Source organism: Oryctolagus cuniculus, chromosome 2 (assembly GCF_051225735.1).
Source record: "Oryctolagus cuniculus isolate XC-2025 breed Fujian yellow rabbit chromosome 2, ASM5122573v1, whole genome shotgun sequence".
NCBI lineage: Eukaryota > Metazoa > Chordata > Mammalia > Lagomorpha > Leporidae > Oryctolagus > Oryctolagus cuniculus.
The window spans coordinates 133545607-133567982 of NC_142868.1; the positions used below are offsets into that span (position 1 = coordinate 133545607).

Genomic DNA, 22376 nt, shown 5'->3' on the forward strand with positions numbered 1-22376 from the left:
GCACTGGGTGGGGGGGGCAGAGGAGCCAGGAGGAAGGGGGTCGGGGTCCCCAGGTAAGCCGGGCGGCGCAGCTCCAGACCCCTACCCACCCCTCTGGGGGCGTGCACAAGTGGCTCCGGCGAGTGAAACTGTGGTTCCAGTCAGACCGCCTTGGCGCCCGCGTGCCGGGGCTGCGTGTGACGTCACAATCCCAACATGACATCAGAGACAAGGCCGTGACATCACTTCGAAACAGCAATGAAGGGGCCCAGTGGGCCCGCAGGGCTTCAGTTGTCCTGCGGGCCCGCCCCCAGGCCAACCCGAGGGAGACTGTTTATCTCCGCTGAGCCAGGCGGGGAGGGAGGCTGGGAGCTGGGGCAGGAGGCTTCGCCGCCGCCCGGTGGCCGCTTGCGAGTCCAGCTCCCTGACCGCAGCAGCCGGGCCTCCGACCTGCGGGAGAAGAAAGCTTCATTGAGTCGGCTCGAGGGTCGGGGAGGGGGAAGGGGCGCGGCAGCGGCCAGCTTCACGGGGGAGGGGAGGACCCAGAGGCGAAGAGGAGGGAACTGGCCGGGGAGGAATGGAGGGAGAAAGCGGAATGTGGGAGGGCTCTAGGGGACGTGGGAGGGACGACCGGGGAGGGGGAGGGAGGGTCCGGCCGCCCCTGGCCGAGCACTTTTTTTTTTTGAAAGTCCTAGGACTGCTCTCCGGGACCAGAACTCTTCTCGAAGCCCCTAGGGCCCCGCTCAGCCAAAGGTAGGGGCGGTCAGGCTGCGGCCCACGCGAGGAAGAGGCCTTGGGGATGGAGAGCAAGGTGGCGGGACCAAAGGAAAGGGGATGGCGTGGGATGGGGCCGGGGAAGCCAACCAGCTGAGAGTTATTGTCAAAGCGGAGACACGAGAGGAGTGCAGAGAGGAGGCTCACTCCTGGGGGGTGCGGGCGGCAGGGTGTTCCAAGTGGGGCAGCGGGGAGGGGCCTAAACTGGGGGCTCCCCGGTGAGGCCCGGTCCCTGGGCCCCCAAGCAGGAACGTCCCCAGAACAAAGCTGTCTTGTTGGGCCGTTTGTCTGGAGTGGGAGAAGCATGTTCGGCGCGCCCCCCTCCCGCTGTGCAGCGGCCGTTCTCAGCCCCCCACGGAGAAAGCCCTGGCCCCGGGTTGCCTGGTGACAGCCACGGTGGTTTTGGCAGGAGGCTGGGACAACCCCACCCCATCCCCTGCCCAGCTTGAGGCCTGGCCCTGCTGGGCCCCTTGACCCTGCAGGGCATCGGAGAGCCTGTGCCCCGGCGAGGCTGTACAGCCGGCTGGCCCTGCATTCCTTCCTGTCTGCCCTCCTTGTTGGGGGAGTCAGCCCAGAGCGGGCTCAGGATGAGGTCCCATTCCTGGGCTCCCACGTCTCAGAGGCCCCAGGGCCTGCCTGTCTCTGCACAGCGCTGTGCCGGGTGGCTGGCTAAACGGGGTCACCAGGGTGCCTGCCGCGTCTGCTCCCTGGCCCCCATCAGTCACTCTCCTCTCTGGTTGCCTGCCGCGCTCCCTGGCGGCGTGGGGCTGTGTGCTTGGTTCTTGGCCCAGCTGCCCTCACATCTTCAGGGCTGTCTGGCTCCCTACTCTCTCGCTGTGTTTCTGCCTTTCATTCCCACAGTCTGCCTCCCCCTCCCATCCTGTCTGGGTCTCCTGCTGTGTGTCTTGATCTTGACCTTGCCCTGACTCTGCGTCCCTAGTCACTGCCTGCTCTCTCTGGGGCCCTCAGACTGCAGAGGGGGACAATGGTGGTGATGGCAGAACTGGGAAAGGACCTTGTGGGTGTTCCTACAGTCGGTGGTCAGCGAGGGCGGGCTCCATGCTGGGGGTGAGGGGGTGAGTGCGTCTGTACTGAACAGGGACTCGGGATTTCCCCCTTAACAATACAGCTACGGGGACCCCCCTCTGCACTGGTTACTCTGCACTGGCTGTAATAAGGAATCTAGGAGTGATGCAAACACGATGCTTGCTTATCCAGGAGACTTGAGAATCTCACTCTCTGCCTGCCCTCCCCGCCACAAATCTGGGTCCCGGGTCCGTCTCTGACTCTCGTCCCCCTGCCCTTGTTTCGTGTTTCTCTCTCGCGGTCTCTCCAGCCCTGAGCTCCCTCTTTCTTTGGCGCTGTCTCTGACTCTGGTCCTAGTATGTTTTGCTCTCATGACCTCTCTGCTCTCTCTCTCTCCCTCCTCCCCCCCCCTCCCTGACTGTGGGCCTCGCCCAGTCGCAGCTTCTCTCACACGCTTTCTCTCCCTGGGGCAGCCAGGCCTTCCCTGCCATGCGACCTGTAGGTGTCTGGCAGTGGAGCCCATGGGGGCTGCTGCTGTGCCTGCTGTGCAGCTCCGGCTGGGGGTCTCCGTCGCCTTCCGCGAACCCTGAGAAGAGGCCTGGAAGTGAGGGGCTGCGGTTCCGGCTGGCCGGCTACCCTAGGAAGCCCTCGGAGGGCCGCGTGGAGATACAGCGAGCCGGCGAGTGGGGCACCATCTGCGATGACGACTTCACGCTGCAAGCTGCCCACGTCCTGTGCCGGGAGCTGGGCTTCACAGAGGCCACAGGCTGGACGCACAGTGCCAAATATGGCCCAGGGACAGGTGAGCCGTGGTCCAGGCTAAGTGCAGGGAGAGGGAACATCCGATGGCGTGGTAGTAGAGACACAGGACATCAGGAACAGCCAGTGTCAAAAATAAACCCAAGGAGGACCAACCAGCCAGGATCTTTACTTCCCAGGGCTGGTCAGTGCTCTCGGTGAGCCCAAGGTGCATCGTGTGCACAGAGAATAGAACCTCTCTGGTTCCTCTCCATCGTAAAAGTATGATTCTCCAAAACGGTGCATGGCACAGCCCAGACATAGGTGAGCGCTGTGTGATTACAGTACAGGTGGAGGCTGGCATCACAGTGCAGCAGGTTAAGCTGCATCCCTATCAGCTCCCTGCTGATGAGCCTGGGGGCAGTGGAAGATGGCCCGGATGCTTGGGTGCCTTCCCTTGTGGGAGACCAGGACGGAGCTCCTGGTTCTTGGCTGTTCCAGCCATTTGGATAGTAAACCAGCAGATGGAAGATTCTCTCTCTCTCTTATAAATAAATAAAATAAAATAAATAGGAAGGGGGGGAACAGTTGGGTTTTGGTTTCATGAGAAGCTGAGAGCTGGAAAATGATGTCTGGATGTCCGAAAGCCAGAAGGGTCACAGATACTGCAGGTAGCAAAATCGGGTTTCGGGCCAGAGCTAAAGCGAAGAAGCCGGAACTGAGGACAATGAGAAAGGGCAGAGGACGGCTGTGGACGGCTGTGGACGGTAGGGACTTCAGAGCAGCTGTCACTGAGGCCTGCAGGTGTGCGTACTGTCTGAACCCCCAGTGGGACTAAGGGACAGAAGCGGGTGCAACCTGCAGCTGACCCCTTAGAGCCCCCTAACTAGACCACCCCTGGACTAGCGTCATGCGTAAATGGCATGTTTAAGAGGGACCGTAGGGAACAGAAACGCTCTCAGAGGAGGACTGCCAACGTGCATGACTCGGAAGCCGAATTTCAAGGAGGAATAGGCGCAGAAACCTGTAGTTTGCTGAGAAAGAAAATGGCCTTGGATGACAGTTCCATGGTGGTTGCATTCAAGCGTGGGGTGGGCAGTCCTGGGGCTGAGGGGTCTTTCTGGACCGCAGTAGAGGACTGGGTCAGACTGGAAGGGGAACACTGTCCCAGCCCCAAGGCCTTCTGGCGGGGGTGGGGGGTGGGCAGCAGGAGCTGGGGAGTCCTGGGAGGGTTTGACTGCAGAGGTTCTTGCACATTGGCTGGGACAGGTGACCTTTGAGTTCCACCGGTTCTGAGAAGAAGTCAGTGGTATTCCATCTGTCTGATCCAAAGAGAATGTGGGCTATGTGGCAGCACAGCCAGGACAGGCACATGGGAGAATGTGGAATGTGAGGGGGAGGGGAGGATCTTGGACTTCCAAGACTCACAGACAGGTCAGACTCCTCAGCCCCCACGTGTTGGCTGTGTGGTCCTAGGCAGTCATTTAACCTCTCTGAGCCCCAGTTTCTTTATATAAAAATGGTCTTCCGGCAGCTCTAATAATGATCATAAAGGTTCACCATGGCAGAGGTGAACACAGCAGATGCTTTAAAAAAAAAAAAAAAAGATTTGTTTATTTGAAAGGCAGAGTTACAGAGAGACAGAGACACACACACACAGAGAGAGAGAGAGAGAGAGAGAGAGAGAGAGATCGATCTTCCATCTGCTGGTTCATTCCCCAAATGACCTCAATGGTGGAGCTGGGTCATTCCAAAGCCAAGAGCCCAGAGCTTCTTCCAGGTCTCCCACATGGGTGCAGGGGCCCAAGCACTTGGGCCATATTCTGCTGCTTTCCCAGGCCACTTGCAGGGAGCTGGATTGGAAGTGGAGCAGCCGGGACTCGAACTGGAACCCATATGGGATGTTGGCACTGCATGTGGCAGCTAAGCCTACTAAGCCACAGTGCTGGCCCTCACAATAGATACTTGATTAACTGCAGCCATCATTGAATGGCTAAGAACTGAGTAGAACAGTGTTAGGTCTTAGCTTTTTACTCACCCTATCAATTTTATTTTATTTATTTATTTATTGTAAGCCAGGAGCCTAGAACTCCATCTGGGTCTCCCACATGGGTGACAGGGGCCCAAAGACTTGGGCTATCTTCTGCTACTTTCCCAGGCACAATAGCAGGGAGCTGAATCTGAGGCTGAGCAGCCAGAACTCCAACTGGCTCTCTGATAAGGGAAGCTGGCATCGCAAACAGTGGCTTAATTAACTGCACCACAGCTCCAGGTCGCCTGTCAAATCCTTAATTATCCCCAGATCACCAAGAACTTTCCATCAACCTTATGGCCTTTCTTATTCTCCTCCAAAGTCCCTTTTCCCTCTCCACTCCCTAGCTTACTAGAAGAGCAGGATCACCGTGGCCAGGTGTGAGGTCCCCAACATCGCCATCACTCCCTCATCCTCCCTCCCCAAAATGCTCATGTCCCCTCCTGCAGGCCGCATCTGGCTGGACAACCTGAGCTGCAGTGGGACTGAGCAGAGCGTGACGGAGTGTGCCTCCCGGGGCTGGGGGAACAGTGACTGCACCCACGACGAGGACGCTGGCGTCATCTGCAAGGACGAGCGCCTTCCCGGCTTCTCAGACTCCAACGTCATCGAGGTCTGCTGCTCACAAACCCACATGCAGGGTAACCCGAGAGGGCGGTGGGGCGCTGTGCACTCAGCTAGAGGCGTGGTTAGAAGGTGGGAGGATCCCAAACCCCCCCACAAACACACCCACCGACACACAACCTCGGATAACTTGCATCTGTGTAAAGCATGGAAGAATGATGGTGCTCCCAGGTGCTGTAAAATCCTGGGCTTTAAGCATTAGCATCCAGGTCACTAAACTTGATGTGAGCCTCTCCAGTTGCATCCGTGGGGGCCTCACCCGTGCTCTAAGGGACCCTCTCCCGTTCCACTCGCCCCTCTAACTACAAAGCACCCCTTCCTCTGAGCAGTATCTGCCTGCTCCAGGCATTGCGGGCGCTCCCGCAGCATCCTTCATCGTTTCTCGGAGCTCGGACATCCCTCCGCTTCCGCTGTTGCGAGACAGAGTCCACACACCCCAGACCTGGCATCTTTTTGGTCCCTGGCCTGAAGCGCGGGCATCCCATATGGGCGCCGGTTCGAGACCCGGCTGCTCCACTTCCCATCCGGCAGCCGGGTTACAGCCAGCAAAAACTCCTTCGGGGTTCCTGAAGGGCGGCAGCGCGCATGAAAGGTGCTTTGGGGCTTCTTCGCCCTGCTGTGGTCCCGCCCGCAGGTGGAGCATCAGCTGCAGGTGGAGGAGGTGCGGCTCCGCCCGGCTGTGGGCTGGGGCCGGCGGCCCCTGCCGGTGACTGAGGGCCTGGTGGAAGTGCGGCTCCCTGACGGCTGGTCTCAAGTGTGCGACAAAGGATGGAGCGCGCACAACAGCCACGTGGTCTGCGGGATGCTGGGCTTCCCCAGCGAAAAGAGGGTCAACACGGCCTTCTACAGGTGAGGGGCTGTGCAGCGGCAGAATCGTGTTTCCAGACCTTGTAGGGTGTGTGGGACGCTAGGGGCACCCGAGACCGGTACCATGGGACAGTACGGAGGCCTCTGCGAAGCTAAGACAGTTGGGAAATCTTGTGGAACCATGAAGGTTCCCCAAAGGGACCGGCGAGGCTCCCGCTCTCACGTGCACGGAGCGCACGCCGGCGCGAGTGACGTAACCGGTTGGCGGGCAGATTTGCTGGGCCTCGGGGAGCGCGCCGGGCCTCGCGAGGCCACGCCCAGGGCCCCTGCGAGGCCACACCCGGGGCCCGCGGCGATAACGGCGCCGGCGCAGCCCCGCCCACGAGTTCCGGCTGTGTGAGCGAGCGGCCGGCCTTTTGGAAGTGCTCGTCACGCCCAGCGCGGCCAGAGTGTCCAGGGTCGAAGGGGTGGTGACCAGCTGGTGGCGCCCGCGGGCACGGGGTGGACCCTGGAGGTTCGGAGGGCGCCGGGAGAGGCCGGGTTCCCTTCTCAGTGTTCGGTTCCCGCTAGGCGTGCCTCTGGACTCCTGAGCGAGTTCTCCAGAATGTTCTTTGGCCCAGGCCCCTGGATCTCTCCACCTGCCCTGGAGCCCTGGTGTACAGGCTGGCCGCCCGAGTAACAGATCACCCTGGGGAACGGTTCTGAGCCTCTAATCTGGACGTTCTGAGGAACAGCCTTTGGAAGCCATGCAAAGATTTGGAGCTCTCCATACAGCCTCGTGTCCAGAATGCTGTCGGCAGCCCTTCTTAGATCACTTGTTGCTGAAAGGCCTCTTGACATCTGCTGACTTCCTCCTGGCACACTGCTTCCCTTGCGCTCCGAGCAGGGCAGGGGACCCTGGAAATGCTGTTTGGAGGGAGTTTGCCTCGACTTTGCATTGCCTCTGTGTTGCCGTACCATCCCACTGTTCCCGTAGAGCTGTGATCACCTAGAACCAGTTCAGATCTTCCCTTATTTATTCTTATCCTGGTAGAGCAGCCTTTTCAAACCCCGTTTGTTTTGATAGGTCCTTTCAAAGCCATGGAGATCCCATGGCACATCTTTGCTTTTCCATCTGCCCTCCCTCCCAACCTCCTCCCCCCCCTCAGGTGGACAGTTAGGCCAGCAGTGCCTTCTGGCTACATCGCAGGGCTGCATCCTTGTGGAATGTTTGAGACCGAAGTCTCACTCTTCTTGCCAAGATTTCCTCTAGATGTCTATCAAGCTTCTGATTGTTTCTTCAACCAATTAAGGAGGGTATAACCAACATTTAATCACCATCTGTGTAATGAAATCACGGGAGAATTTGTTAGTCTTTGCTAAGCCCTATGTGTACTTTGTTCACAGCCATTCTCCGGCCTCCCAATTTAGTAATCCGGTCAACAAACAGACAAAAAGGAAATCATACTGATTTGAGCTTATTTTTATTGAATTCCTTTTAGGGTCTAAAGATCATCATGTATTTTTCTAAATGCTCACAAATTTTCTACTAAATAACTTACTCTAGGATGTGAATTATCTAAAGAGTTCTTTTCGTTTTTGCAAGTCAGTGCATCATCCAGCTTCCAGTCTTTTCCATGCTGGTTCATATTTCCCAGGGGTTGGCGATGAGACACATCTGAAAGTTCTTTCAACCCCAGAGATATGTTCTATGTGGTCTGGAGCCTCAGACAGCTTTGTGCTGGACTCCTTGGCTGTAGCCATCCACCTGGGGCTGTGTTTCTTTCTCTGTACTTGTTCATTACCTTTCCCAATCCAAAAACCAAGGTTCTAAAATGCCTGTAGGTTTTTAAATAGCAGTCATTCCGAGTCTTGAGGATAGCATGAACAAGGATCTAGAGAACCATTCAGCCAGGACTTATTTACTGAGACCCTATTCTGTCCCAGGTACTGTTAGCAACACTAAGCACCTCCAGGAGGAGGGGCAATAAATGGAGATGGATCCTGGGAGTGGGGAGGGGGTGGGCACTCGTGTCATTCTCCAGGCCACTGTGACTGGAGCGAGTGCACAAGACGCTGAGAGGAGGTGCACTGTGGGAGGTGGTCAGGAAAGAATGAGGAGCCAGACGAGCAGAGCCACTGGGGAGACAGGAACCAGTGTGGAGTTTTGAGGACAGCTGTGACCTCTGACTTGCATTTTTCAAGTATTACTCTGGCTGTTTTGTTAAGAGACTGTAAGGGCAGCAGTAGAAGCAAGAAGGCGGGGAGACTGGTTAGGAAGTTAGTGTCTCCTGAAAGCTGAGTGAAGAAAGAGAAAGGGATTAGTGAAACAGGTGAAAATGGTCAAATTCTGTATATCACTGAACACAGAACCAACAGGATTTGCTGGCAGATTCAGTGTGGTGGAAGGAAACAGAGGGGTTGAGCATCATTCCAAGGTTTTTGGCCTTAGCTAAGTATGGAATCGGCCTCATCTGATGAGGAAGACAGCACTGAGAACAGTGGGTGGAGCATGTTTTGTGTAGAGGTGGGAAGGGAGGTTGGAGGTTAGGAACCCAGTTTTGGGACCCTTAAATGTGAGGTTCTTTAAGACCCTGAAATGGGGAGGCTGAGTTAGCCAGTGGGACACGTGACTCTAAAGATCAGTTGCGGGAAAAATATGCAAAGTCCTGAAACACCAAGGGAGCGAGTATAAATCAAAGGAAAAAACGGATGGTGGTGGACTGAGCCTTAGGGAGCTTACATGTTAAGAGGTCCATCCTTGTAAACAGGAAGCTGAGTAGGAGGGGGTGGCAGAGGTGGAGGGGATGAACAGTTGTGGGATGACTGATGCACTGTGAGAGGTGGCATGGCTGGGAGGCCCCTCAGGCATCTGTGCACTGGAAGTGCATGTGACCCAGTTCTCGAGAGGGGCCATCCTCGGGAAGCTGGTGGCGCAGGAATTGCTCACAGGTATGCGCAGCCCGCGGGGATTTCAGAGATGAGCACTGTGTGCTTCCCATTTGGATCTCATCATGAGTCTGGGCTCCGAAGGCTGGGGGAGGAGACTCTGTGGTGCAGATGCTAGGGATCTTCTTCCGCAGGTCAAGTCAGACCGAAGGAGCATTCTCAGAGGTAGCACAAATACGGAAGATGTCAAGACAGTTATAAACAACTCCACCCTCCTGAGAGGGAAGAACAATTAACCAGCTGGCTTTTAGAAGTCAGTACGTTAGGAGATGAGAAAAAGCAGAACCTGATGTAGTTATCACTTTTTTTAAAATATTTATTTATTTATTTGAAAGATAGAGGCAGAGAGAGAGAGAGAGAGAGAGGTCTTCCATCCGCTGGTTCACTCCCCAATTGGCCGCCACAGCCGGAACTGCGCTGGGTCTCCCACACAGGTGCAGGGGCCCATGGACTTGGGCCATCTTGTACTGCTTTCCCAGGCCACAGCAGAGAGCTGGATCAGAAGTGGAGCAGCCGGGACTCCAGCAGCACTGGCCCCTATTTATCACTTTTAAACTTGTTTTGTAGTTCCAACCTAGAGCATTTGAAAGCTGTAGAGTTTTAGGGGCCGGCGCCGCGGCTCACTAGGCTAATCCTCCGCCTAGCGGCGCCGGCACACCGGGTTCTAGTCCCGGTCGGGGCGCCGGATTCTGTTCCGGTTGCCCCTCTTCCAGGCCAGCTCTCTGCTGTGGCCAGGGAGTGCAGTGGAGGATGGCCCAGGTGCTTGGGCCCTGCACCCCATGGGAGACCAGGAAAAGCACCTGGCTCCTGGCTCCTGGCTCCTGCCATCGGATCAGCGCGGTACGCCAGCCGCAGCGCGCCGGCCGCAGCGGCCATTGGAGGGTGAACTGCCAGCCGCAGCGCGCCGGCCGCAGCGGCCATTGGAGGGTGAACCAATGGCAAAGGAAGACCTTTCTCTCTGTCTCTCTCTCTCTCACTGTCCACTCTGCCTGTCAAAAAATAAAAATAAAAATAAAAAAATTAAAAAAAAGAAAGCTGTAGAGTTTTAGAAGGGGGAAAGAAGGTATAGATGAGCTGTTTACTTCTCGTTTTCAATATGTTTGAGAAAAGACACTTGGGGAAAAAATTACACGCCTTATTTATAAGATGGGAGGTTCTAAACACTTAGTAATGTCTCAGACAAGAGGCTGAGAGCCATAGACTTTTCTAGGAATGTTGAACGTAGCGAATTTTTTTTTTAAGATTTATTTATTTGAAAGGCAGAGTCATAGAGGGGCAGAGGCAGAAAGAGAGAGAGGGAGAGAGAGAGAGAAAGGTCTTCCATCCACTGGTTCACTCCCCAATTGGCCACAATGGCCGGACGTGCGCCAATCTGAAGCCAGGAGCCAGGAGCTTTCTCCAGGTCTCCCACGCGGGTGCAGGGGCCCAAGTAGTTGGGCCATCGTCCACTGCTTTCCCAGGTCATAGCAGAGAGCTGGATTGGAAGAGGAGCAGCCGGGAATAGAACTGGGTACCCATATGGGATGCTGGCACTGCAGGCAGCAGCTTTATCTGCTACGCCACAGCACCGGGCCCCCCATACTGGATATTTTGACAAACAGATCAACCAGGTCCATCCTCAGGAAGAAGGTGAGGCAGATGATCTCCAACAGCTCCTGGCCTGTTTAAATTGTGTGTGTGTGTGTGTGTGTGTGTATTTGTAGTGCGGGGGTGGCGTTTGGCACAGAGGTTAGACCTCCTGTTGGGATGCCTGCCTCCTATGGCAGAGTGCCTGGGTCCGAGTCCCAACCCTGCCATCCGGCATCATGAGAGGCATCAGGTGATAGCTCCAGTGCTTGAGTGGCTGCAGCCACAGTGCTGACCTGGATTCCTGGCCCCTCGCTTGGGCCTGGCCCAGCCCTGGCTGTTGCAGACATCTGGGGAAGGAACCAGCAGATGGGAGATTTTTCTGTCTCTCTGTTTACATTTTCAAATAAATGAAATAAGAAAATGAATAAGAAAAAGAGGTGAAATCCTAGTGCATCTTCTCCCTGTGTACTGTGTCAAAATGTGAGTGCCCAAGGGCAGCAGTAGAGCAGGAGCTGTAACAGGGACCCCCACGAATTCACAAGAACAGCAGGGCCTGCAGTCATGTGGGCATAGTTGGACAGGACAAAGGGGAGCCTTAATTAAAGTCTTGAAACCTAAAGTGAGAATGAGAGCAGGAACAGACCTAGTTTCTACTTCTGTTCAGACATCAGACTTAAGGAAATCTCTTGAGGAATAAGTGAGTCAATTATTGAGACCAATTGAAAAAAAAAAAAGATTTATTTCCCTGAGAGTAAGTCTGGACAACGAGCTTGCTTGTGAATTACCAAACAGTATGGAAGTGGAAAGTGAACAGGATGGGTGCTCCCCAGTCAAACACCGTTTACCTCCTTGGATGTCCAGCACCGGGCCTCAGGCCTGGACAATGCCCAAAGCCTTTCCGTGAGAAAACATTCAAGAAAAAAGACACAGCCAGGCTCCCTGGACCTATCCTGGGCTGGTCCTCTCTCCTAAACTGCTCAGTCTGACAATCCCCAATAACCCTAACACCTGCCCCCTTAGCCCTCCCCTGGGATTTGGAACTAATATCTGGACCCAGGAATCTTCATTCCCTTCCCGCCTTAGTCTAATTTCTTCTTCTTTTCTTTCTTTCTTTTTTGTTTAAATATTTATTTATTTGAAAGTCAGAATTACAGAGACAAAGGGAGAGACAGAGAGAGAGAGAGAATCTTCTACCCACTGGTTCATTCCCCAGATTGCCACAATGACCAGGGCTGGGCCAGGCCAAAGCCAGAAGCCTAGAACTTCATCCAAGTCTCCTGTGTGGGTGTCAGGGGCCCAGGCACTTGTGCCATCATTTGCTGCTTTCCCGGGTACACCAGCAAGGAGCTGGATTGGAAGTACAGCAGCTGAGACTCTGACCGGCACTCAATATGGGACACCAGTGTCCCAGGTGGCAGCTTAACCCACTACACCACAAGGCCACCAGGCCTTCCCATCTAATTTCTTTTCTTTTCTTTTTTTTTTTTTTTATTTTTGATAGGCAGAGTGGACAGTGAGAGAGAGAGACAAAGAGAGAAAGGTCTTCCTTTGCCGTTGGTTCACCCTCCAATGGTCGCCGCTGCAGCCGGCGCACCGCGCTGATCCGATGGCAGGAGCCAGGAGCCAGGTGCTTTTCCTGGTCTCCCATGGGGTGCAGGGCCCAAGCACCTGGGCCATCCTCCACTGCACTCCCTGGCCATAGCAGAGAGCTGGCCTGGAAGAGGGGCAACCGGGACAGAATCCGGTGCCCCGACCGGGACTAGAACCCGGTGTGCCGGCGCCGCAAGGTGGAGGATTAGCCTATTGAGCCACGGCGCCGGCTCCTAATTTCTTTTCTAAAAAAGATTTACTTATTTAATTGAAAGGAAGGTGACAGAGAGGGAGGGGGAGAAAGAGAAGGGGAGAGAGAGAGAGAGAGAAACTCCCATCTACTGGATCACACACCCAAATGCCGGAAGCTGCCAGGGTTGGGCCAGACTTAAGCCGGGAGCCAGGAACTTCATTCGGTCTCCCACATGGGTGGCAGGGACCCGAGTACTTGAGCCATCATCTGCTGCCTCTCAGGCACATTAGCAGGAAGCTGGATTGGAAGCAGAGGCAGGACCAGCCCCACTTCCATATGGAACGTGAGCATCACAAGCAGCGAGCCTGCTGTGCCACAGCACCTATCCCTGCCTTCGGCTACTTTCTGAGGGTCCTGAATAGGGATTCATTCATCCTGAGTCCATAGCCTTCCCTGCTGCCCGCCCACCTGGTCATGTGCTTGTGCAGCCGAACAGCCTTGGAGTATCTGATGGTAAAATAGCCTGCCATGTGACTGCTGGAAAAGAACACTTGCCCCTGGTCCTGACTGCGCCAGCCTTTCCATTTGGTTCTTCACTGATCTGCCATTATCTTATCCTCGCAGAAAGTTGAGGAAGCGAGCAGCCAAAGGCTCAGCCCGACGCCCCAGGCCCCTTGGAAGGTAATGGGGCATAAAGCCCCGGGACCTCCTGCTCGCCCCTGAGGCCTCAGGAGGTGGATGGATGGAAGGCAGCCTATCCAGGTCCATCCCTGAACCCAAGCTGACGGATTAGGAATGCGGCTGGGAACTGGCCATTCCTCGGGAGGGGGGCAGGCGAGGCATGGGGATGGTCAAGCTCCGCCCTTAGGGAGCACAAGGAGGAAACGTGAGGAAAGGCTGAGGAGAAGCTCCCAGCTTCAGCTCCAGCCTGGGCCACCTGCATTATTCTTCCTCCTCGCGGCACCTCCTCACCTCCCTTAATTCACCCACAACCCTGTTCTCTCTCTTCCTTCCACCTCTCCCCTTCCTCTCCTGTCCCGCCCTGGATGGCCACACCTAGATTTCCATCACTACTGCTAAATGCAGGCAGCAGCGGGAGTCCGTGCAGTGCGGCTCAGTGGTGTTTAGCAGTCGGTGTCTGCGGAAAATCTGGCCGTCTTCACATTGCCCTCTCCTCCTTCCTGCATGGAGGGTCCCTCCCAGAAACAGACCCCTCCCAGGCCCCATAGCCAAGCTCTTCCTCCACCAATTTCTCTCTCCTTTTTGCAGACCAATCTCCAAACTTAAAGTCAAACCCAAACTCCGAGTGGGCAGGGGGCCAAACAAGAGGTAAATGGAGTTCAGGGTGGGTGGGGAAGAGTGGGGTTGCAGTTGTGAAGCGGAGGGATCGGGCTGTAGTCAGGAAGGATCAGAGACGCCTGTTTGGCTAAAAGGGTTGACCAAGAGGCGGAAGAGCTGCTGCTGTAACAAATCGCCTTCTAAATCATTGACCAGAATGGTAGGTAAGACTGGCCCTCCCTGTGTCAGTATCTGGGGGTTATGCTTATCATAAGACTTTTTCCCCACCCTCTGGCTACACTTGTTCCACCTGCTTCCTTCTCTGCCACCATGTGCTCCAGTGGCACCTTTCTCCTTCAGACGAGTTTGCCTCAGGGACCAGTATTCCCATCCTATATGTGTGTAATTAATTTTTCAACACCAGCTTCCCGGGGATGGACTGAGACTTCTGGAACATTTACTAGGGTTGGAGTGAGAGTGACTGCACCCTCCTCTCTGGCTCAGTTTACGCGATTATGCTCCAAGTTCCGTAACTTTCCTCTTGGGCTCCTTCAGAACTCAAGGGAGTGGAGAACTTCCAACCCTGGTAATGGCATCTAACTTGTCTTCAAAATGCAGTCTGCCGGCCAGAAGACTCCTGGAACTCCTCCGGCAGGTGAAGAATTCATCCCTGTCCTGCATCCCCTCCTCTCCTCAGTGGTCCCCTCATTCCCCAGCTTCTCCCTCTGATAGCTTCAGAGGAGCTCAGAAGCTGGGGAGGGGGGCGGTGTTCTTACGGTGTCCTTCTAGCTTAGGGTCTTCTTTGCCTGACACGACTGTGACTGTCCCTCGCTGCCGCCACTTCGACATCACACGGCCATTTTTATTTTGTTAGTGGTAGGGAAAGGGGAGGAGAGAGTTTAGAATACAGAAGTCTCTTTCCTGTGCTGGCCTCTCTGACTTTTATTTTCAGCCAACCAGGATTTGGGGAGAGTACCTGATCTCTTGGATCTTCAGGATCCGTGTATCCTGAGCTTGCAAAGGTATCCCGTAAAGTCTCCAGGCTTCCTGCTTCCGGGTCTGCTGGTCATAAGCTCTTCCTCCTCCCTGAGTGTTCCTGGCTAGTGGCTTCAAGTCATCCTGCGTCCTCTGCCCCCAGATGATGGGGCTCATTACTGCGCTAATTCAGGGCACATCAGCCTCACAGGGCCGGCCTCCCCTTCTTCCCTTGCTCTCTGCACTCAACCCAGCTGTTCTGGGCAAGTGTGCCCCCCCCCCACTGCAATCTCTCATTCCATTGGTATCAACAGCAAGTGTCTCTCTGCAGTGTCCCCAAGCTGTAACATCTCTAGGTTAGTCCCACTTTCCTGCCCAGATAGCTGGTGGCACATTCTGTTACATTGAAATTGCAGGATTACAGAATGCTTCAGAAAACACTCACACAGCTCGGCCCAAGGTCCTGGGAAGTCTCTGCCACTTTGTCACTCCCATCCACCTTCCTTCTCTGGTCATCTGGTCCCTCCAGCTTTAGTCTATCCTGCACTGAAGCATCGTCACTGCTCCATATACCAGCGCCAGTCTCCCTACGTTACCATCTGGTGTGCTCCCCCTCTAACTGCCCACCATACTCCATCCCACAGCGTCTTGCCTGGAAGCCCCTCTGGCTTCCATCATTTGCATAATCTTGATTCCATGTCGTTTTGTTGTTGCTGTTTTGTGTTTCCGGTCTCAGCATACTAGAAGGGTCTGCTCGTCCTGGCTACCCAGGCTTCCAGGTTGCGTCAGCTGCTCCCTGCTCCCTCCTCTCGCAGCTGGGGAGTCCTAGTTTCCCATTCTATTTGCCCAGCGGCCTTAGCCTCTGCCTTGCTCCGGCCAGTGAAGTCTAGCCACCTTCCCCCTGAGGGTCGCAGAAGGTCCCCAGGGACCCTCCTGTCTGAGTCGTAGGGCTCTTCCAGCCTATAAACTCCTTCATCTCTCCTGAAGGAACCAGAAGCAGGAAAGAAAAGCAGATAAAGGGGGCATGAAAGGTCGCGGGGGCAGGGGCGGGACGGGCGGGAGAGCGGAGAGTGGCCGCAGGGAGCGGGAGGAGGGCTGGGAGGAGCATTCCTCTACCTTTCTGCACCTCACTCCTGTCCCCCCAGGCTGCTGGCCCAGAGGCAGCAACACTCCTTTGGTCTGCATGGGGTGGCATGCTTGGGCACGGAGGCCCACCTCTCCCTCTGTCCCCTGGAGTTCTATCGTGCCAATGACACCGCCAGGTGCCCTGGGGGGGCCCCTGCGGTGGTGAGCTGCGTGCCTGGCCCTCTCTACACAGCGTCCAGCAGCCAGAAGAAGCAACAGCAGTCAAAGCCTCAGGGGGAGGTGTGTGAAACAGTGATGACTCCTTTCCTGCCCCACGTGGGAGACCCCCAAGCCTGGCCACCCCCTAAGCACAGCCCTGACCTGGGGGGGGGGGCTCAGACCTGACCCCACCCATCCCGCCCCTGGGCTCCGTGAGCTCCTTAGCCCTCTCCGTGCTGATGTGCTGATGTCGCCATTCACCTCTGTGGGGCACGGTTCTCTCTTCTGTAGGCCCGTGTGCGTCTCAAGGGCGGGGCCCACCCTGGAGAGGGCAGAGTGGAAGTCCTGAAGGCTGGCACATGGGGCACAGTGTGTGACCGCAAGTGGGACCTGCAGGCGGCCAGCGTGGTGTGTCGGGAGCTGGGCTTCGGGAGTGCTCGAGAGGCTCTGAGTGGTGCCCGCATGGGGCAGGGTGAGGGGGTGTGGATGTGGGAGGGAGAGGAAGGAGGTAACCCCTGGGGGCACATTCTTCCGGAAGAGGTCTAGTGGTGACTTCTGACCTTTGACTCCTGACCCTAGGAATGGGAGCCATCCACTTAAGTGAAGTTCGGTGCTCTGGACAGGAGCCCTCCCTCTGGAAGTGCTCCCACAAGAACATCACAGCTGAGGACTGCTCCCACAGCCAGGATGCTGGGGTCCGATGCAACCTGCCCTACACTGGAGTGGAGACCAAGGTCAGCCAGCCATACTTTCCGCCTGGGCCCAGGACCGCATTTCTCATTCTCTATGGTCCTGGCCTCGAGCCCAGTGCCCCAGACCCTTATCATCCTGCAGCTCCCATCTGTTCCTACCCTTGCCCACCCTGGGTGTGCCTCAGAATCCGGGCTAGACTCCCGCCACCCCATCCCTAAGCTTCCTGCAGCACTCCTGTTCTGTGTCACTACAGATACGACTCAGTGGGGGCCGCAGCCGACATGAGGGGCGCGTGGAAGTGCAAACAGGGGGATCTGGGCCCCCCCGCTGGGGCCTCATCTGTGGGGATGACTGGGGGACGCTGGAAGCCATGGTGGTCTGTAGGCAACTCGGCTTGGGCTATGCCAACCACGGCCTGCAGGTGAGTGGGAAGGAGGTGGCTTTGAGCAGCAGACTGTGGAAAGGAGTCTTTAGGCCCAGGAGGCTGGATCTTGGGGCCTCCCAGAAACAACCACATTTGTCCCCAGGAGACCTGGTACTGGGACTCAGGGAACATAACAGAGGTGGTGATGAGTGGAGTGCGCTGCACGGGGACGGAGCTGTCCCTGGACCAGTGTGCCCATCATAGCACCCATATCAGCTGCAAGAGGCCGGGGACTCGCTTCACTGCTGGAGTCATCTGTTCTGAGAGTGAGTGCAGGGGGGGGTGGGGAAGCCAGGAAAGGACGCTCTCTGGGACACTCCGCTTGAGGAAGTGCAGAGGGGCTGTCATCTGGAGGGACCCCCTTTCCCATGGAAAACCAGCCTCACTGGGAGGGACAGAAGCACCTCCATCTCCCCGGCCTGGCCTCCGCAGTGACTTCTAACCCTCCCCTTCCTGCATGGGCGCAGCCGCATCTGACCTGCTGCTGCACTCGGCGCTGGTGCAGGAGACCGCCTACATCGAGGACCGGCCCCTGCACATGCTGTACTGTGCTGCGGAAGAGAACTGCCTGGCCAGCTCAGCCCGCTCAGCCAACTGGCCCTACGGCCACCGGCGCCTGCTGCGGTTCTCCTCCCAAATCCACAACCTGGGACGAGCCGACTTCAGGCCCAAGGCCGGGCGCCACTCCTGGGTGTGGCATGAGTGCCACGGGTGAGAGGGAAGGGGGTCCCGTGGAAGGGCAAGGCCATGGGGGATGGGCCAAGCCTGCTGGGGGCAGGGAAGCAAATGGGAGCCCCCTTGTGCTCCTGTGTCCCCACAGGCACTACCACAGTATGGACATCTTCACACACTACGACATCCTGACCCCCAATGGCACCAAGGTGGCTGAGGGTCACAAAGCCAGTTTCTGTCTAGAAGACACCGAGTGTCAGGAGGGTAAGTTGGGGCTAGAGTGGCCTCCAGGGCCTCCGCCACCCAGCCTTTCCTCCCACTGACACATGCCAATCTCTTCAGACGTCTCCAAGAGGTACGAGTGTGCCAACTTTGGAGAACAAGGCATCACGGTGGGCTGCTGGGATCTCTACAGGCATGACATCGACTGCCAGTGGATCGACATCACAGATGTGAAGCCAGGGAACTACATTCTCCAGGTGCCCGGAATGCAGGGCTCCCCGACGGCAAGTGGGAGGAGTGGGAGAGACACCTCTGGATTTGAAGACTGCAGCTGGGTGAAGTGGCCTTTCTCCTGCTCACAGGTGGTCATCAACCCAAACTTTGAAGTAGCAGAGAGTGACTTCACCAACAACGCGATGAAATGCAACTGCAAATATGATGGGCATCGCATCTGGGTGCACAACTGCCACATTGGTATTGGATGGGCAGACTGGGGGGAGGGAGGGAAGAGCTTTCACTCCTTGTGCCCTCACTGTCGGTGTGTCTCCACACCCCCTCTGCACCGCTCAGCCTCTCCACTTCTACCACCCTTGCCCACCCTGACTGTCTGCCTGCTCCGGAGCAGGGTGCCTCCCATGCTACCTCTCCCCTGCAGGTGATGCCTTCAGTGAAGAGGCCAACAGGAGGTTCGAACGCTACCCTGGCCAGACCAGCAACCAGATCGTCTGAAGTCCCACCTTTGTTCTCTGCAAACCACCACTGGCCCCTAATGGCAGGGGTATAAGGCTGCCATTACCTCAGGAGCTTGCCAAGGAACCCCTGATGTCAGCAGGCGCGGCCTCATCCGACAGTGCACTGTGGACATGGAACTGACAAGCGGAAGTCATGGCCTTCTTCCTAAGCCAGCTGTCAGTAGCTGTGGCCGCGCACAGGAACCTCTGCCCCCCGCCCAGCACCGAGCAGAGTGCGCCACAGAGAGCAGCACCTGACTGCCCAGAACGACAATGGATGGCAGCAGCTCACTTTCTGGAACAGGGAGGTCAGGCTGGTCAGCTCCAGGAGCTCCCCTGCGTTCAAGGGGACACAGCTTTACCTCTAGCCTTTTGGGTGGGGGAAAAGATCCAACCCCCTCAATTTTGACTATAACATGTTGCTAGGTATAATTTTATTTTATATAAAAAGTGTTCTTGCGATTCTTCATAGCCCAGGGATTGGTGCTGGTGGTTGGAGGGACCTGCCCCCCACTGGTTCATTTACTCCTCTGCCCGGTGCCCTCAGAGCCTAGGCTAGGAAGGCAGAGAGGAAACCAGAACAAGACCTCGTACTCTTGCTGACCCATTCATTCTGTCACCTCAGGGGTCACGTATAAGGTCAGTGTTTCTGATCCGCGCCGGATCCGTACTGCCAGCTGGGATTGGGTTCGAACAGCTTCATAAACATCTTCCGCATTTTGTACCAGCTGCTCCCCAATGGCCAAGATCACATCACCAGGCCGCAGACCTGCCCTGTGGGGAAAGATGGAGAGAAAGGGAGGAGACTGCCCCCTTCAAGGACCCACACACATGCCACCCACCCCTCCTCACAGCGCAGTCTCCCCTTACCGGTGTGCAGGGGAGCCCAGGATGACTTTATGGATGAGCACGCCATGCTGCACGTCAGGAAAGCTTGGCTCTCGCAGCTGTAGCTCAGCAAGGATGCTGCAAGGACACGGATCACCCTGGTAGCCACACTGCCGCACCCGCCCTCTCCTAAGTTCATCTCAAGCCTCCCATCACGCTGACACGTGTATGGACAGGACATGTACCGGTCAGTACAAAGGCGACTGATCACTTTCTGCCTCCTTGTGTTTCACAAGTGGGACATGTCCATGAAAGATAACTAATTCCAAATGACACCAGTGTTAAATCAATAGCACTAATGTCACTCTAGAATCCTGGGAAGCTTTAAGGAGCGAGTACAACTTAAGCTGAGCCTAGAAAGACGGGTCTATTAACTATGTAAAACAAGATCAGCATAAATAAAAACACGAAGCAGGAAACCAGGTTGGCTGGAACTGAGTATTCACATAGGAAGTAATGGGACCCAGGTCTGAGAGGATGATTTAGAGACATGGAAAACAGGCCAGGCTAACTAACAGCTTTAAATGAAAACAGGAACAGGATGAAATCAATCTTATGACAGGTGTACAAAATGGAGTGAGGTGAGAAGGTCAAGATGATGAGAGGGGCCAGCTCTTGGGAGAGCCCCAAATGTGAGACAGCTCATCTTAGATAAAATCAGGAAAGAAAGCAAACCAAGCTCAACGGAAGTGCCAGTTGCTCACCACTGATTCTACTGGTGGTCCCACATGTCATGACCCCAAATGCTCATACCTCGGAGTCAGAGTCAGCATCATCACTCCAATGTAGCGGCGCTGGGACCCACTGATTCCAAACCAGGAATCTGTGATACAGGGATGAATGAGCCCCATCCAGCTACATCCTTCCTTCCCCCTCACAACAGACTCCTCCTCCAGCAAGTCCCAAAGAATGTCCCACCCAGCTCTTAAAGGGAACCCCCACCCCTTGAGCCAGCCTCACTTTTCTTTTCTCCTCGATGCAAAAACTCCCGAAGGCGATCAGAAGGGATGGCAAAGGAGATTCCAGCTGTGACCTTCATGGTGTTCACTCCAATCACTTCCCCATCCTGCAGGGACACAGCCCCCTGTTCCCTAGCCCAAACAGATAGTAGGGGATGGGGGCCCCCGGAACACGAGTAGAAGCATGGAGTGTTGGGGGAATCTGTATTGGGAGACAGGCAACAAGAGCCTGCTCAGAAACATAAGCAAACATCCTAGAATTACTGAAGCCCCTCCCCTCCTCACACTGACCTGGGGCCTTGGAAGAAGAATGTCCCACTCACCAGGTTAACCAGGGGACCTCCAGAGTTTCCAAACTGCAGCACAAGGAGAAAACATGGGAAAGGTCTGGGAATTCTAAGTCTGGGGACACACACAGGAGGTAGGCACTCTCTCCAAACTTCTCTGCTTCCCCAACCCATACATGAGTGTGGCCACATTTCTGCAGCCCAACCTCTACCACCCCTCAGTTGGCACCTGTACCACCCAGCTCACCCTTGCCCGGACCTAGTCTGCCAATGCAATGCCCTCGCATCAGGACGCACATCAATAGCTGCATCAGTCTGAATGTATTCCACATTGGTTTGGGGGAGTCCCAGGTCTCTGGCTGGGCGCTGAGCAGAGCTGACAATGCCAGATGTGATCGTGTTCTGCAGCGCAAAGGGACTTCCCATGGCAACAACAAACTCCCCTTGCCGCACATCAGCCGAGCGTCCCAGAGGCAGTGTGGGGAGAGGCTCCTAAGGGAGAACGGGTACAGGAGACCTGTCATCTGGTGACGGGAGCTACAAGACAACTCCACACAAACCTGGCCTGCCCCCACCCCGACCCCCACCTTGGTCTGTATCCTCAGCGTGGCGATGTCTGCCACGGGATCCACAGCGGTGACCATGGCCTCATATGTGTCGCCGCTAGGCAGCCTCACGCGGACTCGGCGCCGATCAGCCACCACATGGGCATTGGTAACGATGAGCCCGTCGGCCGCCACCACGAATCCTGAGCCGTTTGAGATAGGAACTTCGCGGCCCGAGAAAGGGTGCCTGGGATTGCCGCAGGGGTAAGGGGGCCTGGGTATAAGGAGGCTCTGACCACCCCACCACCACCACCACCACCACCACCGCTTGCCCGCCTCTAGGCCTGTGGCTTCAGTGCCTTCCAGTCAACCCTGTCTTTACCGGTCCAGGATCTCGATATAGACCACAGCAGGTGCCGTCTTCTCAACCACGTCTGCGATGAAGTTGTACTGGCTCCGCGGAGAGGTTGGCGGCGGAGCAGGGACTGAGGCGAGGACAGCCGGGGGACCCCGACCCCCGCCCCACAACAACAACAGCACCGCCCCCCCAGCGCCCAGCGCCACCGCCAGCCACACGCGTGGACGGGTTCCAGGGGTCCCCGAGGCCTCCCGCGGCCTGGAATCTGGGGCCCCTGCAGTCAGTCGTGGCCGGGGATCCGGGGACCCAGACGTCAGAAACGCCCGGGGTTCAGGGACCCCCACAGCCAACCGGGCCCGGAGACTGGGGGTCCCATAGGTCATCCGGGCCCGGAGGTCAGGAGTTCCTGACGTCAGCAGAGCCCGCAGGTCAGAGGTCAGCAGGGGTCCCTTCCCCCATCGAATGCCCCCCAAAGCCCGCAATCCCCAGAGGCTCCAGCCTGCACCCCGCCCCGCCCTCAGCGCAGCCATCCGCTCCGCCTCGGCTGCCTCCTCGCCCGCCCTTCTCAGAGGCGGTGCCCAGGACGTAAGCGGGCGGACAGCAAGACGCGGCGCACGCCGGTATCTGAAGTCCTCCAGAAGTGCACGCCGGGACGCAGGATCCCGGAAAGTCGACGCCGCCCCGCCCCGCCCCGCCCCGCGAATGCCGGGAATTGTGGTTCCCGAGGGACGCGAGTTCCAAGGCGGCCCAAGGGGCCGCGGGGCATGCCGGGACCGCTAGCCCTTCCGGGGCGCCTCCGG

At 56.5% G+C, this 22376-nt stretch overlaps 2 protein-coding genes across 18 annotated transcripts; one reads left to right on the forward strand and one right to left on the reverse strand.

The window, feature by feature from the left end:
- Positions 1–4: 4 nt before the first annotated feature.
- On the forward strand, positions 5–19010 carry LOXL3 (lysyl oxidase like 3). 9 transcript variants are annotated; one of them, XM_089326245.1, is made up of 17 exons: positions 5–53; positions 669–732; positions 2253–2581; positions 4999–5162; positions 5808–6022; positions 12885–12941; positions 13530–13589; positions 15659–15878; positions 16089–16269; positions 16377–16531; positions 16744–16911; positions 17018–17180; positions 17382–17625; positions 17735–17850; positions 17929–18065; positions 18171–18282; positions 18464–19010. In XM_089326245.1, exons 3-17 carry the CDS (start codon positions 2269–2271, stop codon positions 18535–18537), a joined length of 2379 nt encoding a protein of 792 aa, XP_089182371.1. In that variant the 5' UTR covers positions 5–53; positions 669–732; positions 2253–2268; the 3' UTR covers positions 18538–19010. The 9 variants fall into 9 exon arrangements, with proteins under 9 accessions (XP_089182371.1, XP_089182373.1, XP_069924967.1 ...); XM_008254209.5 differs by lacking the exon at positions 5–53 and having other exon boundaries at positions 642–732; positions 2257–2581; XM_008254204.5 differs by lacking the exon at positions 5–53.
- Positions 18957–22345, reverse strand: HTRA2 (HtrA serine peptidase 2). 9 transcript variants are annotated; one of them, XR_016229272.1, is made up of 8 exons: positions 21601–22335; positions 21261–21465; positions 20971–21165; positions 20710–20742; positions 20388–20588; positions 20181–20250; positions 19410–19505; positions 18957–19313 (listed from the first exon to the last, which is right to left on the reverse strand). XR_016229272.1 is itself a non-coding variant. In XM_002709712.6 (8 exons), exons 1-8 carry the CDS (start codon positions 22104–22106, stop codon positions 19148–19150), a joined length of 1377 nt encoding a protein of 458 aa, XP_002709758.1. In that variant the 5' UTR covers positions 22107–22345; the 3' UTR covers positions 18957–19147. The 9 variants fall into 9 exon arrangements, 3 of the variants coding, with proteins under 3 accessions (XP_002709758.1, XP_069924969.1, XP_017196048.1); XR_016229273.1 differs by having other exon boundaries at positions 20678–20742; XR_016229271.1 differs by having other exon boundaries at positions 20388–20615; positions 20678–20742.
- Positions 22346–22376: the final 31 nt, after the last annotated feature.

What these genes read in the sequence shown, in the direction of transcription:
- LOXL3 (XM_089326245.1), top strand. Translation starts at nt 2,269, where the DNA reads ATGCGACCTGTAGGTGTCTGGCAGTGGAGCCCATGGGGGCTGCTGCTG. An exon ending in GTGTGGCATGAGTGCCACGG is followed by an intron (nt 17,626 to 17,734) that starts GTGAGAGGGAAG and finishes GTGTCCCCACAG; the next exon opens with GCACTACCACAGTATGGACA. An exon ending in CAGGGAACTACATTCTCCAG is followed by an intron (nt 18,066 to 18,170) that starts GTGCCCGGAATG and finishes TCCTGCTCACAG; the next exon opens with GTGGTCATCAACCCAAACTT.
- HTRA2 (XM_070068868.2), bottom strand. Translation starts at nt 22,106, where the DNA reads ATGGCTGCGCTGAGGGCGGGGCGGGGTGCAGGCTGGAGCCTCTGGGGA. An exon ending in GAGGTCCCCTGGTTAACCTG is followed by an intron (nt 20,494 to 20,709) that starts GTGAGTGGGACA and finishes GTGTCCCTGCAG; the next exon opens with GATGGGGAAGTGATTGGAGT. An exon ending in GCATCGAGGAGAAAAGAAAA is followed by an intron (nt 20,251 to 20,387) that starts GTGAGGCTGGCT and finishes CCTGTATCACAG; the next exon opens with ATTCCTGGTTTGGAATCAGT.